This window comes from Zea mays, chromosome 1, assembly GCF_902167145.1.
Source record: "Zea mays cultivar B73 chromosome 1, Zm-B73-REFERENCE-NAM-5.0, whole genome shotgun sequence".
Classification (NCBI taxonomy): Eukaryota; Viridiplantae; Streptophyta; class Magnoliopsida; order Poales; family Poaceae; genus Zea; species Zea mays.
Genome location: NC_050096.1, coordinates 30317331 through 30337295, shown reverse-complemented (window position 1 = coordinate 30337295; position 19965 = coordinate 30317331). Strand labels below are relative to the sequence as shown.

Sequence of the window (19965 nt, the reverse complement as noted above, 5' to 3'; positions counted from 1 at the left end):
TCTATTCTCTCTGCAACAGATCCTGCAAAAAAAAAGACGCATGCAGTGATGCTAAAGTTGCGGCCAACCCACGCAATTGACGTGGCACCACCGATTCCTTCCGGCACGCGCTCGCCATCCTGACCGTCCAACTTGAACTGCCTCATCGCAGCCGTTGGATTCCGCTAACTGGACAATAAATACATTGGATTCCTCTCCCTCTCGTACACGCCAACCAGCACCTTTTGCCTACCCCGGCACCACCCCGCCTTTGCCTTGGTGTTGAAAAGTCGCCGCGTTCCTCTTGCCTGATGAAATCAATCCTCTTCTCGTCTAGATCTGAGCCTCCGCGTGGCTTCCAGATCAGATGCTTGGTCCGATCAACGACGGTGAGTCTTGCTCTGTTAGTTGATTGTTCGAAATGCATGGTTTTGTTTTTGTGATGATGTGCAGGTTCCGATCAGTTTCGTTTGATTGATGAGTTGACGCATCGGTTCGAAGCGAGACGAGGCTGCATGGTTTTTGTGCCTGGAGGTTTCTGATCAGCGTGTTTAAGGAAACTGGATGCTACAATTTGTTATCTGCAGACCTTCAGAGCTGCGACGTTCCGGCTTCCGGGGGATCTGGATCTTGGCTGACTGGACAATTGCGAGGCGTTGACGGGCTTCTAAAGCGTGGCTGGATTGCTGGATCTCCTTTCTGCCCCGCGACTCGATGATATCTCTTTGTATTGGTAATTATTGGATGAAATTTCGATAATTATTAGATCGGAGAGATGTTGGTCGCGGCGGTCCGTGCCTAACTGAAGGCAAGGTAAGGTCCGAGACAAAAGAGGGGAAAAGGATACATGAAAAAGAAGTGAGATGTGACATCTTGAAGGCCTTTGCCATGTTGGGTGCGCTCGCATGGCAGGCATCGTAATAAAGATGTTGGTTTTGTGTGCTGGGTGGGAGATCGCACAGGGAATTGTTTTTTTCATCCCTGGGTTCTCCCGCCCATTGTGTCCCTGTGCCCTGCTTCGTGTTGTTTGGCTTCTCGTCCTACGCTTCATCACCGGTGCTGCTGCAAATTGAACGGCGTTTCTCGTCTCACGGCGTGCTGCAAATTGAACGGGGCTACATCGCAACGCAACACACAAGGTACAAACCGGATCTAAACATTTTCAATTTACAGCGAAGTTAGCAAGTTACTGAAATCACCATCAATCGTTCAAAACTCAGCGCGCCACAAACTTCTACGCCTATACTACGCCATGCATATGCAGTTCATTCACCCAACGCTTATCCCGTAAGGCTATAAAGCACATGCGAAAGGCGTTCATTCACTCTGTAAGGCGTTCTTGTTCTTCACCCAACGCTTCTCGCACGGGGGTCTTCTATTGACCATTGAAGAAAAACATTTGACTGGAGATAGCATCTGGAATATATGAATCTAGTATAACGAACTAGGTCTGAAAATCTGGGCAATTCCAGATTCGATTCTCATGTGAGATGATAAAAACGTCATAATTATCCTGCGTACTAAAAAATATTCGCTAGTTGAGTCGTTCCGGCATATACAAAATTATTAGCTACAGTTGTTCCTGCATGCGTGTAATGTCCTTCGGTGAACTTGTCTGTCATTATCATTTAAAAACGTATCTAGATGCATTACGGAAGATTTTTAGTTTCCTTTGTTATATTTGAGAAGTTATATATTGTATATACAGAGAGATGCAGCTGTGTATTATTTGCTGTAGCTTCGATTGCGAGACGCATGGTTGCAGTCATTTTATTGTAGTTAGTTTATATGATACGTCGTTGTCACCGCATGAAGATTAACTGCTGTGCCATATGAAGACCTCCTGCCTCATCACGGTGTTTGTATATAAGATCAACTGCAGTGCCTACACGGTGGACGGAGTATTTGTATGATGTGAAGGTCACTATTCAGCATCGTCAGTATGAAATGGCTATGGCCTTCAAAGCTTTCTTTCTTGGTCACCGGACAGGGAAGAAATATTCTGCTCAAGCTCACAATTAGATACAAGACATAACTCAGATAAGAGCTTGTTCAACTTGCACTATAGTTCATTTGAGTATTTACCTATTATTGATCTCTTGAGTTGAAGCTAGGTTTCAAGTATCTCCTAAGGATTCGTATATGTGAAAACCAGGGATTCTCTTTTTTTTTTGCACTACAATCTGTGACGTTTTAATATTTGATGACTAGTTGTTCATGCATTGCTATTGTATTTGCATATCCCCTAGGTTTAAGAGCATTTCTAACAAGGTGACTCAATGATGTCTCAAATTTAAAATACTACATTTAAAGTGTTCAGGTCGCCAAAAACAAATTGTGCTTCAACATTTAAGCTTTAATCATGTATCTTAGGAAATAAATTATGTTATTAGAAAAAATGTTTAGAATGATGTAGAAAACAAGGATAGAGCCTTACTCCGAAATTTATAAAATAGGGCACTGTGTTGGAGCTGTTTTTACTGAGTTGCTCTATATTTTAAGGTAGGGTACTGATTTAAAGCACGGTTATAGATGCTTTAAATACAATATTTCAAATTTCCACATATTCTTAACATTTAACTGGAGATATCATGTGGAATATATGAATCAAGTATAAATGAAATTAGTCGCATGCAATTCCGGATTCTCATGAGAGATAATAAAAATATGATAATTATTTGCTAAGTTCAATGACCTAAGTCTTTTACTGCGTACTAAAAAATATTCGCTAGTTGAGTAGTTCCCGCATATTCAAAATTATTAGCTAGTTGAGTTGTTCCTGCATACGTCTAATGTCCTACGGCTGTTTATGCGAACTTGTCTGTGAAGACATTGTACATACAGAGAGATTCAGCTGTGTATTATTTGTTGTAGCTTCGAATGCGAGACGTATGGTTGCAGTCATTTTTATTGTAGTTAGTTTATATGATAAGGCGTTCATTCAGCTGTGTATTATCATTTATCCGGGCGATCAAAGCAATGCAGCATTGCGCGCATGTGTTTAGGGGGCGCTTGCATGAAGTCTTGCGTGCGCACTGCATGCGTGTGTGAAGGGACGGAGGACTACATCTTTATTTTGCAGGATAAGATACTTTTTGCTATAGTCTGGTCCTGTTTGGTTCTTCTAGAACTAATCGTTAGCCTCTAAAATTAGATATAGAGGTTTTAAACACTCACAATTGTCAGCTATTTAACAATTAGTTCATTAACTCGTTAACTGGATTAATCTAGCTATTAGCAATTTGTTAGCTGGCTAACTATTAGCTCTTGGTTCCAAACATAGGCCTTAATTTGAGCTTTCTCCTTTGGGTGAGTTTATTCTTAATGCCTCCTTAAATTTCCCTCTTCTCAAAATCAAAAAATGTATTTACTTTCCAGATGTTTTCCCCTCCTTTTCAAATTAAAGATGTTTTGACTTTCCAGATTTTGGTATGCTTGTAGTTAAATCTACACTGTAGATAAAGAAATGTTTGTGGAGAAGTAAAAATCCCTTATTTGGTCGTCATGGTAAATGGCTGCGGTGGACATGTGCAGTCTCTGGCGACTGATGTTCAGTGATCTTGCTGTTCTATTGTTTGTATATTCGTGTCGGATTGTTAATTCTGAGCAGCCATTGTTTGCAAATTTTTTTGGAGGCTTCACCACATCCATTATCAATCAATAACTCGATTTTGCTCTACGAAGGTATATGTCAATTATCAATAACTCGATTTTTTACTGGTTATTAGATAGTCTTGTTGCATTCTGAAGACCACTGATTGCTGCCATTTGTAACTAGTACTGTTAACCAAGGCGCGTAGAAAATTGTTTGTGTGACCTAATTCTACAAAAAAAAAAATTAAACAAAATTTAAAATTTGTTTTAGATTTTGATCAGCGTTGAAATTTACACACGCCATTAGCCCTGTTTGTCTCCTAACTGTGGATCTTGTCTCAACACGGTGAGGCCCTCACTGGACTGTCCAATACAGCCTTTGACGGAAGGTGGTTCGACTCCACCCAGATCCTTTAGTCTGTATTCTGTGATTCAACCGATTTAAATACATAATACGAGATAGTATTGGGGATTTGAATAGAACTGACTCAATAATTAGCTGCTGTATCCAAAACCCTGCCTTCCATGAAAGAGTACTCGACCTGTTGGGTACATTTTGATCATTTACATTTTATTCCATTTTTGTTCCAAAATTGCTTTATTTTAGTTTCTATATTTAGCAATTTATATACTAAAAAGGAATAAAATGAAGGGACTAAACATTAGTCCCTAGAAACCAAACACCCACTATACCCGGTCAACGGGTCCGAGTGGGGGTGTGCTGATACTCGAATATCTATCAGGGTCGTATCGTATGGAAAGGTATAGATTTGAGAAACTCTTTCTCCATTTGGTATGGATAAACTCTTTCTCCATTTGGTATGGATACGAGAAAGTAGAATCTGAACATGATGATTACCCATAGATAATATCTATCTAGTAAAATTATATATGCAACCCAATAGACAATAAGCCCAACAATTAACTCTAACTCTCCCAACCTTTTTAAGCACCCATCCACCCAACCCAAGAGTATAGCCACCAGCCGCTCTGCCCACCTCTTTTGTGTGGTTAAACAATATTTTCTTGTTAGATAACATATTTATTTGTGATGTATTGTTGTTGGGTATCTTGATGTCATATAAAATATAATATGGTCATGCTTTTTATATAAGAATGAGAATTTATTGGGACTCGATACACGAATGAGGATGGGTATGGGTTATGGAGATGGAGATAGCTATAGCTTCATGTGGATGGGTATGAGATATCTAAACCCGGTGTGGAATTCCTCATTGACATTTCTAGTCCCGAGTGAGGCCTAGACATGACCTGCTAGGTTAATAATCTGTCGGGGTGACCCAATGGGCCTAACGGGCTTAAAACAATATATAATGTTCAAATGACAAAAATATGCTATATATACACACACAAGGGTTTAAACCATAGTCGTTAGCTCTAAATACTTATTTACACCTATATAATATAACCGACAAACAAATATGTTTCTTATGTTTTATACTCATCTAGTATACTAGAAAAGAATGCGCCCTACCGAGCGCTAGACAGTCCATGCAAGTATAAAATAAAATACCACCAATATCACAAAAACTTCTTATTGGTTCCAAAGAGTAATGCCACCAATATTTTATTGCGTCTACTGATGAACATGAAGAGACAATTTCAGTAAATGGGACTAAATGTGAGGAACAATAGGGTACATACAAGATTAATTATATTACATAATGTAGTTTTAGCTACCTTTTTTCTTATTAGTCATTACTTATTTTGCTCCCTCTTTCTCGCTCTAAGAGTGCCTCTCTGAACACTTGTTCATTGTTTCAAACCATGGTCCATGAAGTTTATACTGATGGTGAAATGTTGCAGCATGTACAACAAATATCTAGTTCACCAGTTCCCGGTGGCCACTCCACATTTACTATATTAACAGCGGGAGCAACTCCGACACAAGATTAGGCCACGTCATCTTAAATAACGGCAGCCGTCTGATGGAAATCCAACGCTTCATACGAATCTTGAATAGTAAGTGGAGAACATCCAGGAAACATCCAGATTCAGACAGAAGGAAATGGTTTTCCTTGCTTCCTCCGCCCGTGTAGCTGAGCGATACAGTATTGAAGCAAAGCAAATTTCTTTCTTGAAACCTCCTTTTCTCCAATCCCTTCGCACAGGCGACGGACGACTCGGCTACCGCCGCCGCCGCTACGCCAGCTTCCCAGCGACTTCTCCCAGCGACTTCTCAGCATTCAGGTATGCCTATCCTTCGCCTCCTCAAGATGTAGCAAGCATCTTCCCTCCCCTTTGCTTTCTCAAACACATCAGAGCCACAACGCAAGCATACAGGCATTTTTTTTCCCCGAGCGGCATTCATCCTCCGTCTGCCGTCGAGTCCCCTACACCACTGCTAGCATTTTCTAGAGAGCACGGAACAAAATGGTCGTATTCGGTTAGGGTTTAGAGACCACTGTTGGGGTTTTCTGCAATAGATATCTAGCCTATCCCAACTTTATTGGATTATAATCTTTGTTGTTGCTGATGATAAAAACGTTAGATGGATTATAATCTTTGTTGTTGCTGTTAATATACTCCCGCTATTAATATAGTAAATTGCTGTGACAGTAAGGTGTCTTTCTTGCCATTGTTCTATTAGCACACATAATTTCTTGAATAATTTCTTGGGTATGTATTGTAGTTGTACAACAGCCAGGAAATCTCGTATGAGATGTACATTAGGTTTAATTTTATTTTATTCTCTACTGACTTTTGTGTTCGAAATAATTACGTTAGCTTTCACTTCATCTATTTCTTCTGATAATTATGTATTTGGAATTGTTCCGCCTATTAGCCACAAAGATTAGTATACTCTCGAATCTATGACAGCAGAACAAATACAAAAAAAAAGAGGGGAAAAATCAGTTGAGCCCATTGGTTCTTCTGAAATAGATGAACTGAATCAATGCATTCAAAACAATTGGTTCTTCTGAATAATACCACACTTCATTCCAAGTTGTGCCGGTGCCACTGATTACATAGTTGTTGTTTTTTTTTTGAAAAAAAATAAGTAAAAGTAATTTTGCAGTTCTGCTATTTCATAGGAGATTGACAACTTTGGTGACCTTTACTGTAAAATGATATTTATAACCGCGTATAAAAGAAATATGTAAATAATATGTGTCATATTAAATCTGTCTTTCTACTGCACTCTCCCTAGGTTATCAGACACCATGTTTAATATAAAAAATGTCTAAAACTGTATATGTTGTTCCATCAAAAAATATTTATTTACGTATATCTTTTTTTTTATTCGTAACCCCTCTCAAACTATATAACAGAAAATTGAAATATTTACTTGATTCCCTCCACCGTGCTTACAATTTAGTTTTTTTATTCTCTTCCTCCCTTTGCCATTACAATTGAATGCAGACTGAATGTCGGATTCAGTAGTGTTATGAACTAGGATCCTTCATCTACAACTATATGGGCTATTCAGTCATATAGTTTTGTACACTCATATAGACATACACCATGTTTAGTATAAAAATGTCTAGAACTGTATATGTTGTTCAATAAAAAAATATTTATTTACGTATTTTTTTAATTTGTAACCCCTCTCAAACTGTATGACATAAAACTGAAATTTTTGTTTCCTATTTTTTGACAATCACTTACTGTTTGCAGTCTTCAGAGGTCTGCTTGGAATCTTCGGAGGTCAAATTAGATACGCTACAACTTCTGACCGAAGAATATAATTTCCAGGAAAAAACTGAGTTACAGCATAAAAAGGTAATATCCAATAAATACTTTGCCTATTGACATAAGATTTTCCCCCTACCTTCGTCATTGCAATTGAATGGAAGCTGAATTTATTCCTAACAATTACTCTCATCTTTTTACCGTATCATCATTTTTCCCTATTAGTTACATTATTTCAGTTAGAATCTCTTATATTAAAAATTAAATAAGTAACCCAACAAACGCACATTTCTTTCCTTTCTACTAGGGAAATAATATATCGAGATTAAACTGTGGAATCAAGCAGTCATCATCAAAATTGATAAACAAAAGTGGTATCAAAGAAAAAAAGAAGACAAAGCATTGTATAATTGGAATGAAATGGACTCTGATAAACACATTGCAAATACGAAGAAACGAAAAGTCAGTAAGTATCCTTTCTTCTGCTTTTAATATAATGAGAGTGCTCATTACTTACACATAAAAAATATGTGCTAATATCCAACTAAAACTATTTTTTTTAAAAAAAGGTTCCTCTGTATTATATTCACCGCCAATAACGAATGCTACGGAAGCAAGGCAAAATCGAAGGCGTTTATTGGACCAACAACGTATTGCTAAAAGAGGTAAGTTCTAAACACTTACATATTCAAATTCAAACCATATAATCAACAACACATATTTTACCTAACAAATAGTTCTTGTTTTTTAACATAGGTCTACCATGTCAAACAACAGAAAATTCACAGTGTGGTCATTTTACTAAAGAATACATACAAGCACTCAAAGGTAAATTACTAAAAATTAAACATCAATAATAATCATTTTAAGACTAAATTAAGGGATATATCTAACACTCCTAACATTCTTTAACTTTTCTCTTATAAATGATTTTTTTGCATTGGATATAGCTTCTTATCCAAATCGATCATATTATGGAACCCCTGACTATGAATGTCGTCACTGTAAAGCTATTTTCTGGTATGGGGAGAGAGTTAGAGCCAAACAACGTGATGGAACAATTGTTTACAACAACTGTTGCAAAGGTGGCAAAATTGATATTCCTCCGTACAAACCAAGACCCGAACCTCTATCCACTCTTGCAAGGTTTGATGGCGATCACACATCAAAGAAGTTCATCAAGAATATCAGACAGTATAACTGCCTATTTGCCTTCACATCAATGGGTGCTCAAATAGATAAATCAGTAAACGATGGACGTGGACCACCGCTATTCAAAATATGTGGTCAAGTTTATCATCGTGTTGGATCTCTATTACCTCCGGATGGTTCTCCTCCGAAGTTTATACAGTTATATATCTATGACACTGCAAATGAAGTGCAAAACAGAATAGAATGTATTAAAGACAATGAAGGGCCACATCAAGATCTAGATCCGGCCATAGTGAAAGATCTAATAAAAATGCTCGATCTTCATAATCCATTGGCTAAAAAATTCAGAATGGCAAGAGAACGTCTGGCTAACAATAAAAATGAAGAATTCATCATCAGACTAATCGGAGCCAGAGAAGGTGATTCTGTGCAGTACAACTTACCATCAGTTGAAGAACTCGCCATGTTAGTTGTTGGTGATTTCTCTCTTGACACATTCAAGCGTGACATAATTATTGAAATGCGTAGCAAAGAACTTAAACGAATATCTGCTTTACACCCAGCTTTCATGGCTTTACAATATCCACTTCTTTTTCCTTTTGGAGAACGCGGATTTCAGATTGGAATTATCTACAACGGTGTCAATCCGTCAGATAAAGGTAAACGTACTCACATGACTATGCAAGAGTATTATTGCCATCAGTTTCATTACCGAAAAAATCAGCCCAACCCATATCTATGTTATGGATTACTATCAAGTCAAGCAAAGGTTGATGCCCGAGCTTGTATTGATGAGAGCAGATTAGAATACATACTACAAAACCAAAAAAATTTACGCATGGAGACTATTCAGGGCATAACGGATGCTATTAGTCATGGATACACAAGTGGCAATGAGATGGGTAAAACAATTATTTTACCTGCATCACATATCGGTGGCAGACGATATATGATACAAAATTATCATGATAGTATAGCCATCTGTCGTATTCACGGACCACCAGATTTCTTTATCACTTTCACCTGCAATGCAAACTGGCCTGAAATTCAAAAAAGCTTTTTTGAACCTGGTCAAAATCCTCCAGATAGATCTGATGTGGTCGTCCGAGTTTTCCATATGAAGCTTCAAGATATGCTCCATGATATTAAATCTAGATCTTTTTTTGGTCCATGCAATGCAGGTACATAAGCTTTCTCATTTCTTAGATACACACAAACAACAATTAAATATTGATTCCATAATTATGTACTATCTTTCATCAGAAGCACAAAAAAATATTTCTTTAACCAACAAATTTCTTAAAACTATTCATTCACTACTCCGTATATTTTTTCTTGCTTCTGCAGTGCTTTACACTACAGAATTTCAAAAACGAGGTCTTCCTCATTCCCATATTATATTTTGGGTCTCAACTGATACAACACATCCGACATCAGAGCTCATTGACTCTTTTATATGTGCTGAGATTCCAGATCCGAATACTGATCCACTTGCATACTGCTTGGTTGCTGAACATATGATGCACGGTCCATGTGGCACACTCAATCCAAATTGTCCCTGCATGAAAAATGGCAGATGCTCAAAAAACTATCCAAAAGAATTTCATGAAACCACCTCATTTGATAGTCAAGGTTTTGTTATCTACAGACGTAGAAACAGTAACAGATATGTTATAAAATCAGGAAACAAACTCGATAACAGATGGGTTGTACCATACAATCCAACACTTCTGAAAATTTATCAGGCACATATAAACATTGAGTGGTGCAACAAAACCATTTTTGTTAAATACCTCTTCAAGTACGTGACGAAAGGTCCAGACTGTAGTAAAGCTTATCTACAAAAAATAAGAAATGGTGAAGAAGCTCCATATGACAAAGATGCAGAAGCAAGGAATGAGGTCAAAGAATATTTAGACAGTCGATATTTATGTGACAAAGACTCATGTTGGCGTGTTTTAGGCTATGAAATCCATAGACACTATCCTTCTGTTGAAAGAATGCCAGTTCACCTGCCAAATGAAAATTCAATCACTTATAATGCAACATCAAATATGTCTCAAATACTATCTGAACCATTCTTGCGTAAAACTATGCTAACTGAATGGTTTACTACCAATAAAGAAAGGGAAGAAGCAAGAGAGCTAACTTACATAGAATTCCCATCCAAATGGCGCTGGGAAGAACAAACAAGAAGTTGGAAGCCGAGAGGAACAAAGGAAGGAAAAATTGGTCGTATCTACTATGTTCATCCATCAACAGGAGAAAGATATTATCTTAGAATGTTACTACTGACTGTCAAAGGTGCACAAAGCTACGAAGATCTACGAAAATATAATGGTGTGTTATATCGTACCTTCAAAGAAGCATGCAAAGCTCGTGGTCTTCTAAATGATGATCAAGAGTGGTATAATGCGTTCGATGAAGCAGCTAGATGGGCAACTTCGAACCAACTTCGACAACTTTTTGTAACTATGTTACTTTTTTGCGAAGTTGGAGATGAACATTCATTCTTTGAAAAAGTTTGGAAATTACTAGCAGATGATATTCAATACAATATGCGCAAAACACTAAATCATCCTGCATATCAAATGGAAGAACATCAAATAAAAGATCACCTAATAGACCAGCTCACAGTTCTATTCAACAAATGTGGTGGAAACATTAAAAACCACGACCTACCTTCAAAAAGTGTATCTTCCGAAACTTTGCATGGAAATCGTTTCATCGAAGAAGAATTGTTTTATAATATCAATGACATGTTGACTCAATCCCATGAATTGCAATGCAAATTGAATACACAACAAATGAATGCCTTTCATTCTATTGTACAAACTGTACTCTCTGATATGCCAGGGTTCTTTTTTGTTTCTGGTTATGGAGGAACTGGAAAAACATTTCTATGGAAAGCCATTATTACATACCTACGAGCACAGAAAAAAATAGTACTTGCAGTCGCATCTTCAGGAGTTGCATCATTGCTGCTTCCCGGAGGTCGTACAGCTCATTCCCGCTTCAAAATTCCTTGTGATTTAGATGAAACTACAACATGTGATATTAAGAGAGGTACAATGCTCGCTGAATTAATTGAAGCAGCTTCATTAATAATTTGGGATGAAGCTTTCATGACACATAGAGCTGCATTTGAAGCTCTCGATCGGACCCTTCGAGATTTAATGTCTACAAATCATCAGCAAGCTATGACAATTCCCTTTGGTGGGAAAGTTGTTGTGTTAGGAGGGGATCCTCGTCAAATACTACCAGTAATAGAAGGTGGTAGTCGCACACAGATTATCAATGCTGCAATTACTAACTCACCATTGTGGCATTCAGTCACTATACTCCAACTAACAGAGAACATGCGACTTTCATCACTACATTTACCAAATCAGGCTAAAAATGAAATTGATCTTTTCAGCCGATGGACATTAGACATTGGTGAAGGAAAAATTGAAGCATCAACCAAAAATGGGGAATTAGAACCTTCGTGGATCATAATACCTTCTGATTTTTTATTGATGCCACAGGGCAACAATTTATCTATGCTGATAGAAAGTACATACCCCAACATATCAGAACATTATGATGATCCTGACTACCTAAAAGCAAGGGCAATTCTAACACCTACAAATGATATGGTCGACTTAGTCAACGACTACATAGTCTCTATGATTGCTGGTGACACTAAAGAATACAGGAGTTGTGATACAATTATCAAAGGTCCAAATACGAATGATGACTACGATTTATTATATCCGGTGGAGTTCCTAAACTCACTACAAGGCAATAACTTTCCACAACATCTACTTGTGTTGAAGAAGGGTGTTCCAATAATGCTCCTTAGAAATCTAAATCAATCTGAAGGGCTATGCAACGGCACAAGATTAATTATTACTTCATTGGGAGATCTGGTATTAGAGGCAAAAATAATAACGGGAATTCAAACTGGAAAAACTGTTCTTATCCCAAGGATATGTTTATCATTGAAGAATTACAAGCTACCTTTTGTTTTGGAAAGAAGACAATTTCCTATTAAAGTATGTTATGCTATGACAATAAATAAAAGCCAAGGTCAGACACTTTCAGATGTGGGAATATATCTTAAGAGACCCGTTTTCACTCATGGTCAATTATATGTTGCTATATCACGTGTCACATCAAAGAAAGGATTAAAAATACTGATTGAAGATGACAATGGCAAGTCAAACAATGAAACAAAAAATATAGTGTACAAAGAAATATTTTCACGCTTTAGTAGCATAAATATGTAAATATTATGATTGTTACTACACTATGTACAGCATATTATTACCTATCAGGTATTATAAATCACTTTTTAGTGTAATAAATTTCTCTTTATCAAACATATTTCTTTTTCGAAATACTCATCATATTCATTAAAAATCTAACATATAATTACATTAACAGACATGGAGTTCACGCTTAACCCAGATTTAGTACCACAAAATAGACATGCTGTTATAAAAGTGTATGTCTCGAGAAAATGGATTTTTCGTGGCGCAATGGACAATGGACCTATACATCACATCGATCTTGTGTTGATAGACAAAGAGGTAAAAATATACCTATTATATTAAACATTTTAAATAGACAATTGCTTAGTAGTTCTTACATTTATAACATTTTTATCTCTATTGTACAGGGTAATGGTATAAGTGCTGAAATCCCAGGAAATCTAGCTGAAGAGAAAGGATCTATCATCGAAGAAAATGAAATATATGAGATCAGTAGATTCATAATATCTTCAGCAAGACAAATGTTCAAACCTGTTCATATAGACAAAATGATCCACTTCACATATCACACAATTATTAAGGCATCACTTGATTCTCCGTCAACATTTCCTAGATATGTCTATCATCTGACTCCATTGCATCAAATCGAATCCTATATTCAAAAGAATGAATACTTCCTTGGTAAGTTCATCACATCAAAATTATTTACAAATTATTTTCTGTCGGATGTTATATTGACCTGTTTTATGTCTTTTTCCAATATCAACACTTCTGTTACTATTATATGATGTATTAGATGTGCTCGGAGTTATCACTCAAGTGAGTGCATTAAAACCAGTTCGGACACAGACCCAGGAAAGCTCAAATGTCATAAAAGAGATCATCATAAAAGATATCAAGTATGAAACATTTACTTTTATGTACCACATTTTTAGATAAAATTTGCATTTTTTTAAATTCACCATATAATTATAATGTGCAGTGATGTCACAATGAGACTAACCCTATGGGCAGAACGAGCTAAAGCTTTTAAATTAGATGATGTTTACAATCCTCTAGAGCAAAAGCCAATCGTCACACTCTTTGTAGGTTGTTTAGCCAAAAATTTCCAAGGTACATACAAATAATATCAACATTTTTTTTCACATTTTCCTGTTAACATAGCAAGACAAATTCAATCAAATTTTAAAAAACTAATTTAAAATTTTTTACCATGAAAAAACAATAGGTGCATACTTAAATGGTGGAACAGCATGTAGATGGTATTTCAATCCTGGTATTAAGGAAGCCGCTCCTTATTATCAAAGGTATGTCCTTTCTACAAATAAATAATTCACTATATTATTTCGCTTTTATACACCCTTTTAAGCCAACATATACTCAATCAGATATTGTCATTACTTGCAAATATATTTCTGTACAGGTTTGGATCTCAAAAAATAAAACTACAAATACCATCAGAGCAGGAACAACAACTATCTGTTGCAAAAGAAACACATGTAGAACACAAAACCTTGCATGAGCTTCTTGCGTTGGATCCATATGCATTTCCGGTATGACCATAAAAACATATTTTTACCAACCATTACAATTAACAATTAAATATATTTCTGCTATATTTATGTACTGACAATTTTATAGAAACAAGGATATGAATGCACAGTTACAATCATAGAAGTACCTACAACAAATCGTTGGTGGTTTCCATCTTGCACCAAATGCAGTCGAGCATGTAGACCACAAGATGGTGGTTACTATTGCTCCTACTGTAAATCAGAAGCGTACACACTAAGGTAAACTTCCCTCATTATTCTAATACGCTCTACTAACACACTACCTAAAAATACTCTTTTCTCTCTCTTACTCTCCTACTGTAAATCAGAAGCGTACACACTAAGGTAAACTTCCCTCATTATTCTAATACGCTCTACTAACACACTACCTAAAATTACTCTTTTCTCTCTCTTACTCTACTTCTTCATTCCTTGTAGAACCATTAGCAGGTTCTAAATTCAATTATATTGCTACTCATGGTAACAAATAAGACCTAATGTGTTTTAATTATATAATAACATTGCAGATATAAATTAACATTCATGGGATCAGATGCAACAGCAACAGCGCAAATGTTTTGCTTTGATACTGTAGCACGACATATAGTTGGCAGACCATGTGAAACAGTTCTGAAACAAGCCACTGAAGCAGCACCAATACCTCCAGATCTAGCACAAATAGTATCCTTAAAGTTTACATTTCGTGTTACAGCATCAAACCAAACATTCGCTCAACGAGAGAAGCAACCCACTGTGTTACAAATAAATTCTATAGTTGTTGTACATGGAAGACAACACTCTCTACCATCAGGAATTCAAAACACCATAGATCAAGGTCCATCAACACCAAACAAAGAAGCTACACTCAAATTATTAGAAGAATCACCTTCTACTGCTATGGAAAGGTTATCAACAAAAGTATCCAAAGATGTAAGCTATTTCTCCATATTTCTTATATTGGTATATATAACAAATTCAATAAATTTGACACATATTTTGTATTTATCTTACATTTTAGGTTGGCAAAAAACTCACATATTCAACACAGGACGAAGACATCATAGGGTACTTGTTACTATCTTTAAAATTAAATACACAAACTTTTAAAAGGCATACTAAGTTTCTTAGTGTATCCATACAACAACAAAAATTAACGTATTCCATCTGCAGGTCTCAAGTCTTGGATGTAGCACAAGGAACTAATGCAGATAAGGTAACTTCGTTATCAACCAAAGCATACTTAAACAAACAAAATATTACGCTAATTCTATTTTAATAATTGCAGGGAATCCCCACTGATAAAGGCAAAGAGATCGAACCTCATCTTCAATCTCCTCCAAAAAGGTAAACCTCTAAACAAATACCTCATAGACATCAACGATACCAAGTGTTGTAGCACAAAACAAATATTTATGTGTTAATACGTAATAATCAGACGATTTATTAAAACTCTAAATTTTTCATTCAACAGGCACAAACAAGGACCGTTGACAATCAAAGAGTAGACAAGACCAAGGCACCACCAAGAATGATATGTGCAACCACATGGAACTAATTCAAAAATGGCTACTGTCTTTATTCTGTGCAAGCTAGCCACCCTTTTGCAACTTTATAAATGTAGTACTGACATGCCACAAACAGTTCATATGGCTACCTCATTTTCCTTTTGAATGACTGCCTTTTTTACAAAAGGCATAAATATTGTATAATTAATACTCGGATCACACTAAATGCTTAATGCTTTAAACATTGTATATATATGCCATCAAGGTCTGTCTTCCTCTCTGTATCATATTTTCCGTATCATACATATTATGGCGCGCTGGGCGCGCGTTAGTCACTAGTAGGACTTTATCCTGCAACAACCGCATGAGAAAGTTTTTTAGTTCTCATGCCCTCGGTGGGCACCATAACACACACAAGAGGGAGAGATGTGCATTAAGAAAGACATACCAACTTCAGATGATGATGGGCCTTCCTTTCTCCAGCCTTTGAGAGTGAACTGGCACTCCACGGTTCTGAAGAATCATGGTGAAAGAGATGTCGTTGTCGTAGCGAGGGAGGCCATATGAGTGGCTGGATGCCTTCTACAATTGAAGATTCAGGAGAGTTAGTATGGCCCGGGAGCATCACAACAAGTTCAGAGGAGTCCAAGAAACAGAGAAAAATATTGACCTGATCGTGCGATTGTAAATTGCAATAAACAGTAGGTCATCATATTTAAGCATTTTCTGAGACGTGTAATTTTTTCATATAAATCATGTTGATTCAAAAATATAATTGTAAACATGTTTTCGTAGGTCACACTTGTAATACATTGGCGGTGAAGCTGACTTAGCAACAACTTCATCTTTCCTTTGTATGAGTTCTCTCAACTTCGGATAGTCTTCTGCTAAATTTGTAAGATCCAGTTCTCTAATAAAATTTTGAGGCCTCATGCTACTGTCCACAAAGTTCTGTGTTGGGAGTTCAAATAAAAGATAAAATTTTATACTCAAGCATAAAAGAGAATTATAGCGACGTACGAGAACTTTGTTAGTACTGGTGTTGATAATGATTGATAGTTGATGTGGCAGTTGATAAAGGACATGAGCATTGGACTTAAAACACAAAAAAATATAAGATATAAAGAAAATATAAAATCTATATTGCTAGAAATAGTTTAGGATTTTTTATGTAAAACTATATAATATATTTTAAAATTGAGATTTTAGAGGTAGTTGAGAAAAACAACACATATACTTATGGTTTCTATAGGCATTTGGAGAACTAACATGTTTACAAAATGGTGGAGATTCTCTCAAAGGCATAAAAGCGAGAAGTCCATATTACCTATGGTAACATAATAGAGAAAAGGAAGAAGTTTAGTTACCCAATGATAACATAACAACCTACTGAAGTTCAAATTACCCGGCATGCATGAGATTTCTAATAGGAAAAGGAAGATATCTCGATTACCCGCCTCAACTTGAGCCTAAAAGTTCAAATCATGTTTGAAGCTTCTAGTTGGATCTCAGTGTAACAGAAATGTCATTTGTCCATAGCCATTTATGATTTTGATGGTTGAGTGATAATATGTTCAATTAAACTAATATTATTTGCTTTCTAATATTTTTTACTTATATTTACTTATATTAACGCAAGGATAGACTTGACAAGGCTATATTGGTTAGCATCCTAACTGAAAAGATCAAGGGGTGCCACAAAAAGAATGTATAGAAATGGAGTTGGGGTCACATTGGAGCTTTAGAAGGCTGCCCAAGTGGATTGAGAGAAAACCTTAGAAGGCTATCCAACAATAGATTGAAGAGAAAGAAGGCATCTTACCTTCTGGTAGTGCATGAGAGCTTTATCTAAGAATGTGTTGAAGATCACACTGTAGGTGCTACCCAACTCCCCATCGAAGTTTGGATCCTTCAATAGTTAACTAAGAGCAAGTATAATAGGATGATGTAAGTAGGCTAAATGGTTTACCACATCATTTTTTGCCAAGATGGAGGAGAGAGAAGAAAAAAGAGAAGTAGGCAAATAATTATGAGTCAACTTAGTTAGTTGTAGCACAGATTCCAAAACATGTGTTAAGAGAATAAATGGAGGCGACCCTAATAATAATTGTTCAACGTTCTTATAGCCAACCTATATGCGATGACTATATAATTAGTTGTAAAGGATATGTCAATGACTTACATCCGACAGTCAGATAAACCATTGGCCTTACTCTAATGACTACAACCACCGAAAATTCCTTAAGATAGTTTAAACCAATCAAGCTCCCAATTCGAGCCATGCTCGACCATACAACAACCAATCATACCCTAAGATTTTCGTACCTCCATTGATACTTGCATGCACAAAGATACTTGTAGTTCTATGAGGTTGGTGCATTGGAAGATAGAAAATATGTTGAAGACTCGTGGAGTTAACTCATTAGAGCTCTCTGATGCAGCCTCAGAACTTTCGTTTCCAATGGTCATCTACAACAACTATTCGATGTGGCAAGATATTGGAACTCTTTGGTAGTCTAATGTGTGTTTATTTTGTCTTTAGAGTTATAATGATTTAATGCATTAGGGCTATATACACCTTCATATGCAACCATTTCACGTGACTTGGAGCTAAAAGAAGTTGCTAGTGAGTTAAGGTCCATTCAGTGGTTCTCTAGCCGCCTAAAGTGCTTAAAAAGATTAGCTAATTCGTAAATGTGTTTTATATAATGTTTATATAAGTTAGAGGATGCATTAATTCTTAATTACGTTTAGGTCTAGTATTCAATGACATTTGTTTGCTATCGGTGCTTGTGCGCACCAAATATTATACTAGGGACTTAAGTCTTCCAAGACTCTCTAACAAGTGAAGTGGATGTTTAAGTTACTGAGAGCACCTAGAGGGGGGTGAATAGGTGATCCTGAATAACTTAAAACTTAAGCCACAAAACTTGGTTAATTGTTAGCACAATAATTGTCAAGTGGCTAGAGAGGAGTCAAAACACAGTAACCACAATAAATCAATCACAGAGATGGCACGGTGGTTATCCCGTGGTTCGGCCAAGACCAACGCTTGCCTACTCCACGTTGTGGCGTCCCAACGGACGAGGGTTGCAATCAACCCCTCTCAAGCGGTCCAAAGACCAACTTGAATACCACGGTGTTTTGCTTGCTTTTCTTAATCCCGTTTGCGAGGAATCTCCACACTTTGGAGCCTCTCGCCCTTACACTTGAAGTTCACAAAGAAGCACGGAGCAAGGGAGGGATTAGCAACGCACACAAGACAAGAAATCACAGCAACACCACGCACACAAGTCGCAATGAGAGCTCACAACACAACTCAAAGAGTTCACTACTCAACTAGAGCTCTAATTGCTATCGCAAAGAATCAAAGGCGCGGAATTGATGTCTTGGTGCTTAGGAATGTTGTAGGAATGCTTGGTGTATTCCTCCATGCGCCTAGGGGTCCCTTTTATAGCCCCAAGGCAGCTAGGAGCCGTTGAGAGCAATCTGGGAAGGCTGATCTTGCCTTCTGTCGACTGGCGCACCGGACAGTCCGGTGCATACCGGACACTGTCCGGTGCCCGATTTCTTTCCTTAAACGGCGCAGCCGACCGTTGGCAGCCAGAGAGCCGTTGGCGCACCGGACATGTCCGGTGCACACCGGACAGTCCGGTGCCCCCTTCTAGCCGTTGGCTCGGCCACGTGTCCCGCCAGATCGCGCGGCCGACCGTTGGCCCGGCCGACCGTTGGCTCACCGGACAGTCCGGTGCACACCGGACGTCCAGTGGATTATAGCCGTACGTCGCTGGTGAATTCCCGAGAGCGGCCACTTCGCTCGATCCAGTCTGGCGCACCGGACACTGTCCGGTGCACCACCGGACAGTCCGGTGCTCCCAGACTGAGCAGATTCTTGGCTACTCGAGCCAAGACATTTTCAATTGGATTTTTCCTGTTTCCAGCACTTAGACACAATACATTAGTCCTTAAAACAATGTACTAAGTCTGAGAAACATACCTTTATCCTTGGTTTGTACTTTGTCCACCATTTTACATTTAAGCACTTGTGTTAGACACTAAATCACCAAAATACTTAGAAATGGCCCAAGGGCACATTTCCCTTTCAATCTCCCCCTTTTTGGTGATTTATGCCAACACAACATAAACAAAGTAGAACAAGTATAAAATCAATTCAACTAAGAACTCAACTTGTTTTGATTCAAATTTGACATATATGGATCATTCTTTGCCACCACTTGGTTTGTTTTTGCAAATCAAACTCAAATTTCTATC

The 19965-nt window shown here is 37.3% G+C and overlaps 1 protein-coding gene and 1 pseudogene across 2 annotated transcripts; both read left to right on the top strand.

Moving 5' to 3' along the window:
* Window positions 1-215: 215 nt before the first annotated feature.
* Window positions 216-2221, top strand: LOC109461481 (LOC100217014-like pseudogene; annotated as a pseudogene). The gene is made up of 2 exons (NR_145266.1): window positions 216-368; window positions 567-2221. The product of NR_145266.1 is annotated as a protein-like pseudogene (transcript).
* A 10840-nt stretch (window positions 2222-13061) lies between these two features.
* On the top strand, window positions 13062-15946 carry LOC103633216 (replication factor A protein 1). The gene is made up of 11 exons (XM_020547108.2): window positions 13062-13316; window positions 13432-13534; window positions 13618-13748; window positions 13864-13942; window positions 14059-14188; window positions 14277-14428; window positions 14716-15118; window positions 15207-15253; window positions 15359-15401; window positions 15474-15532; window positions 15660-15946. The coding sequence occupies exons 1-11, from the start codon at window positions 13157-13159 to the stop codon at window positions 15691-15693; spliced, it is 1341 nt and encodes a 446-aa protein (XP_020402697.1). The 5' UTR covers window positions 13062-13156; the 3' UTR covers window positions 15694-15946.
* Window positions 15947-19965: the final 4019 nt, after the last annotated feature.

What these genes read in the sequence shown, in the direction of transcription:
- LOC103633216 (XM_020547108.2), top strand. Translation starts at nt 13,157, where the DNA reads ATGTTCAAACCTGTTCATATAGACAAAATGATCCACTTCACATATCAC. An exon ending in TTTAGCCAAAAATTTCCAAG is followed by an intron (nt 13,749 to 13,863) that starts GTACATACAAAT and finishes AAAAAACAATAG; the next exon opens with GTGCATACTTAAATGGTGGA. An exon ending in GCCGCTCCTTATTATCAAAG is followed by an intron (nt 13,943 to 14,058) that starts GTATGTCCTTTC and finishes ATTTCTGTACAG; the next exon opens with GTTTGGATCTCAAAAAATAA.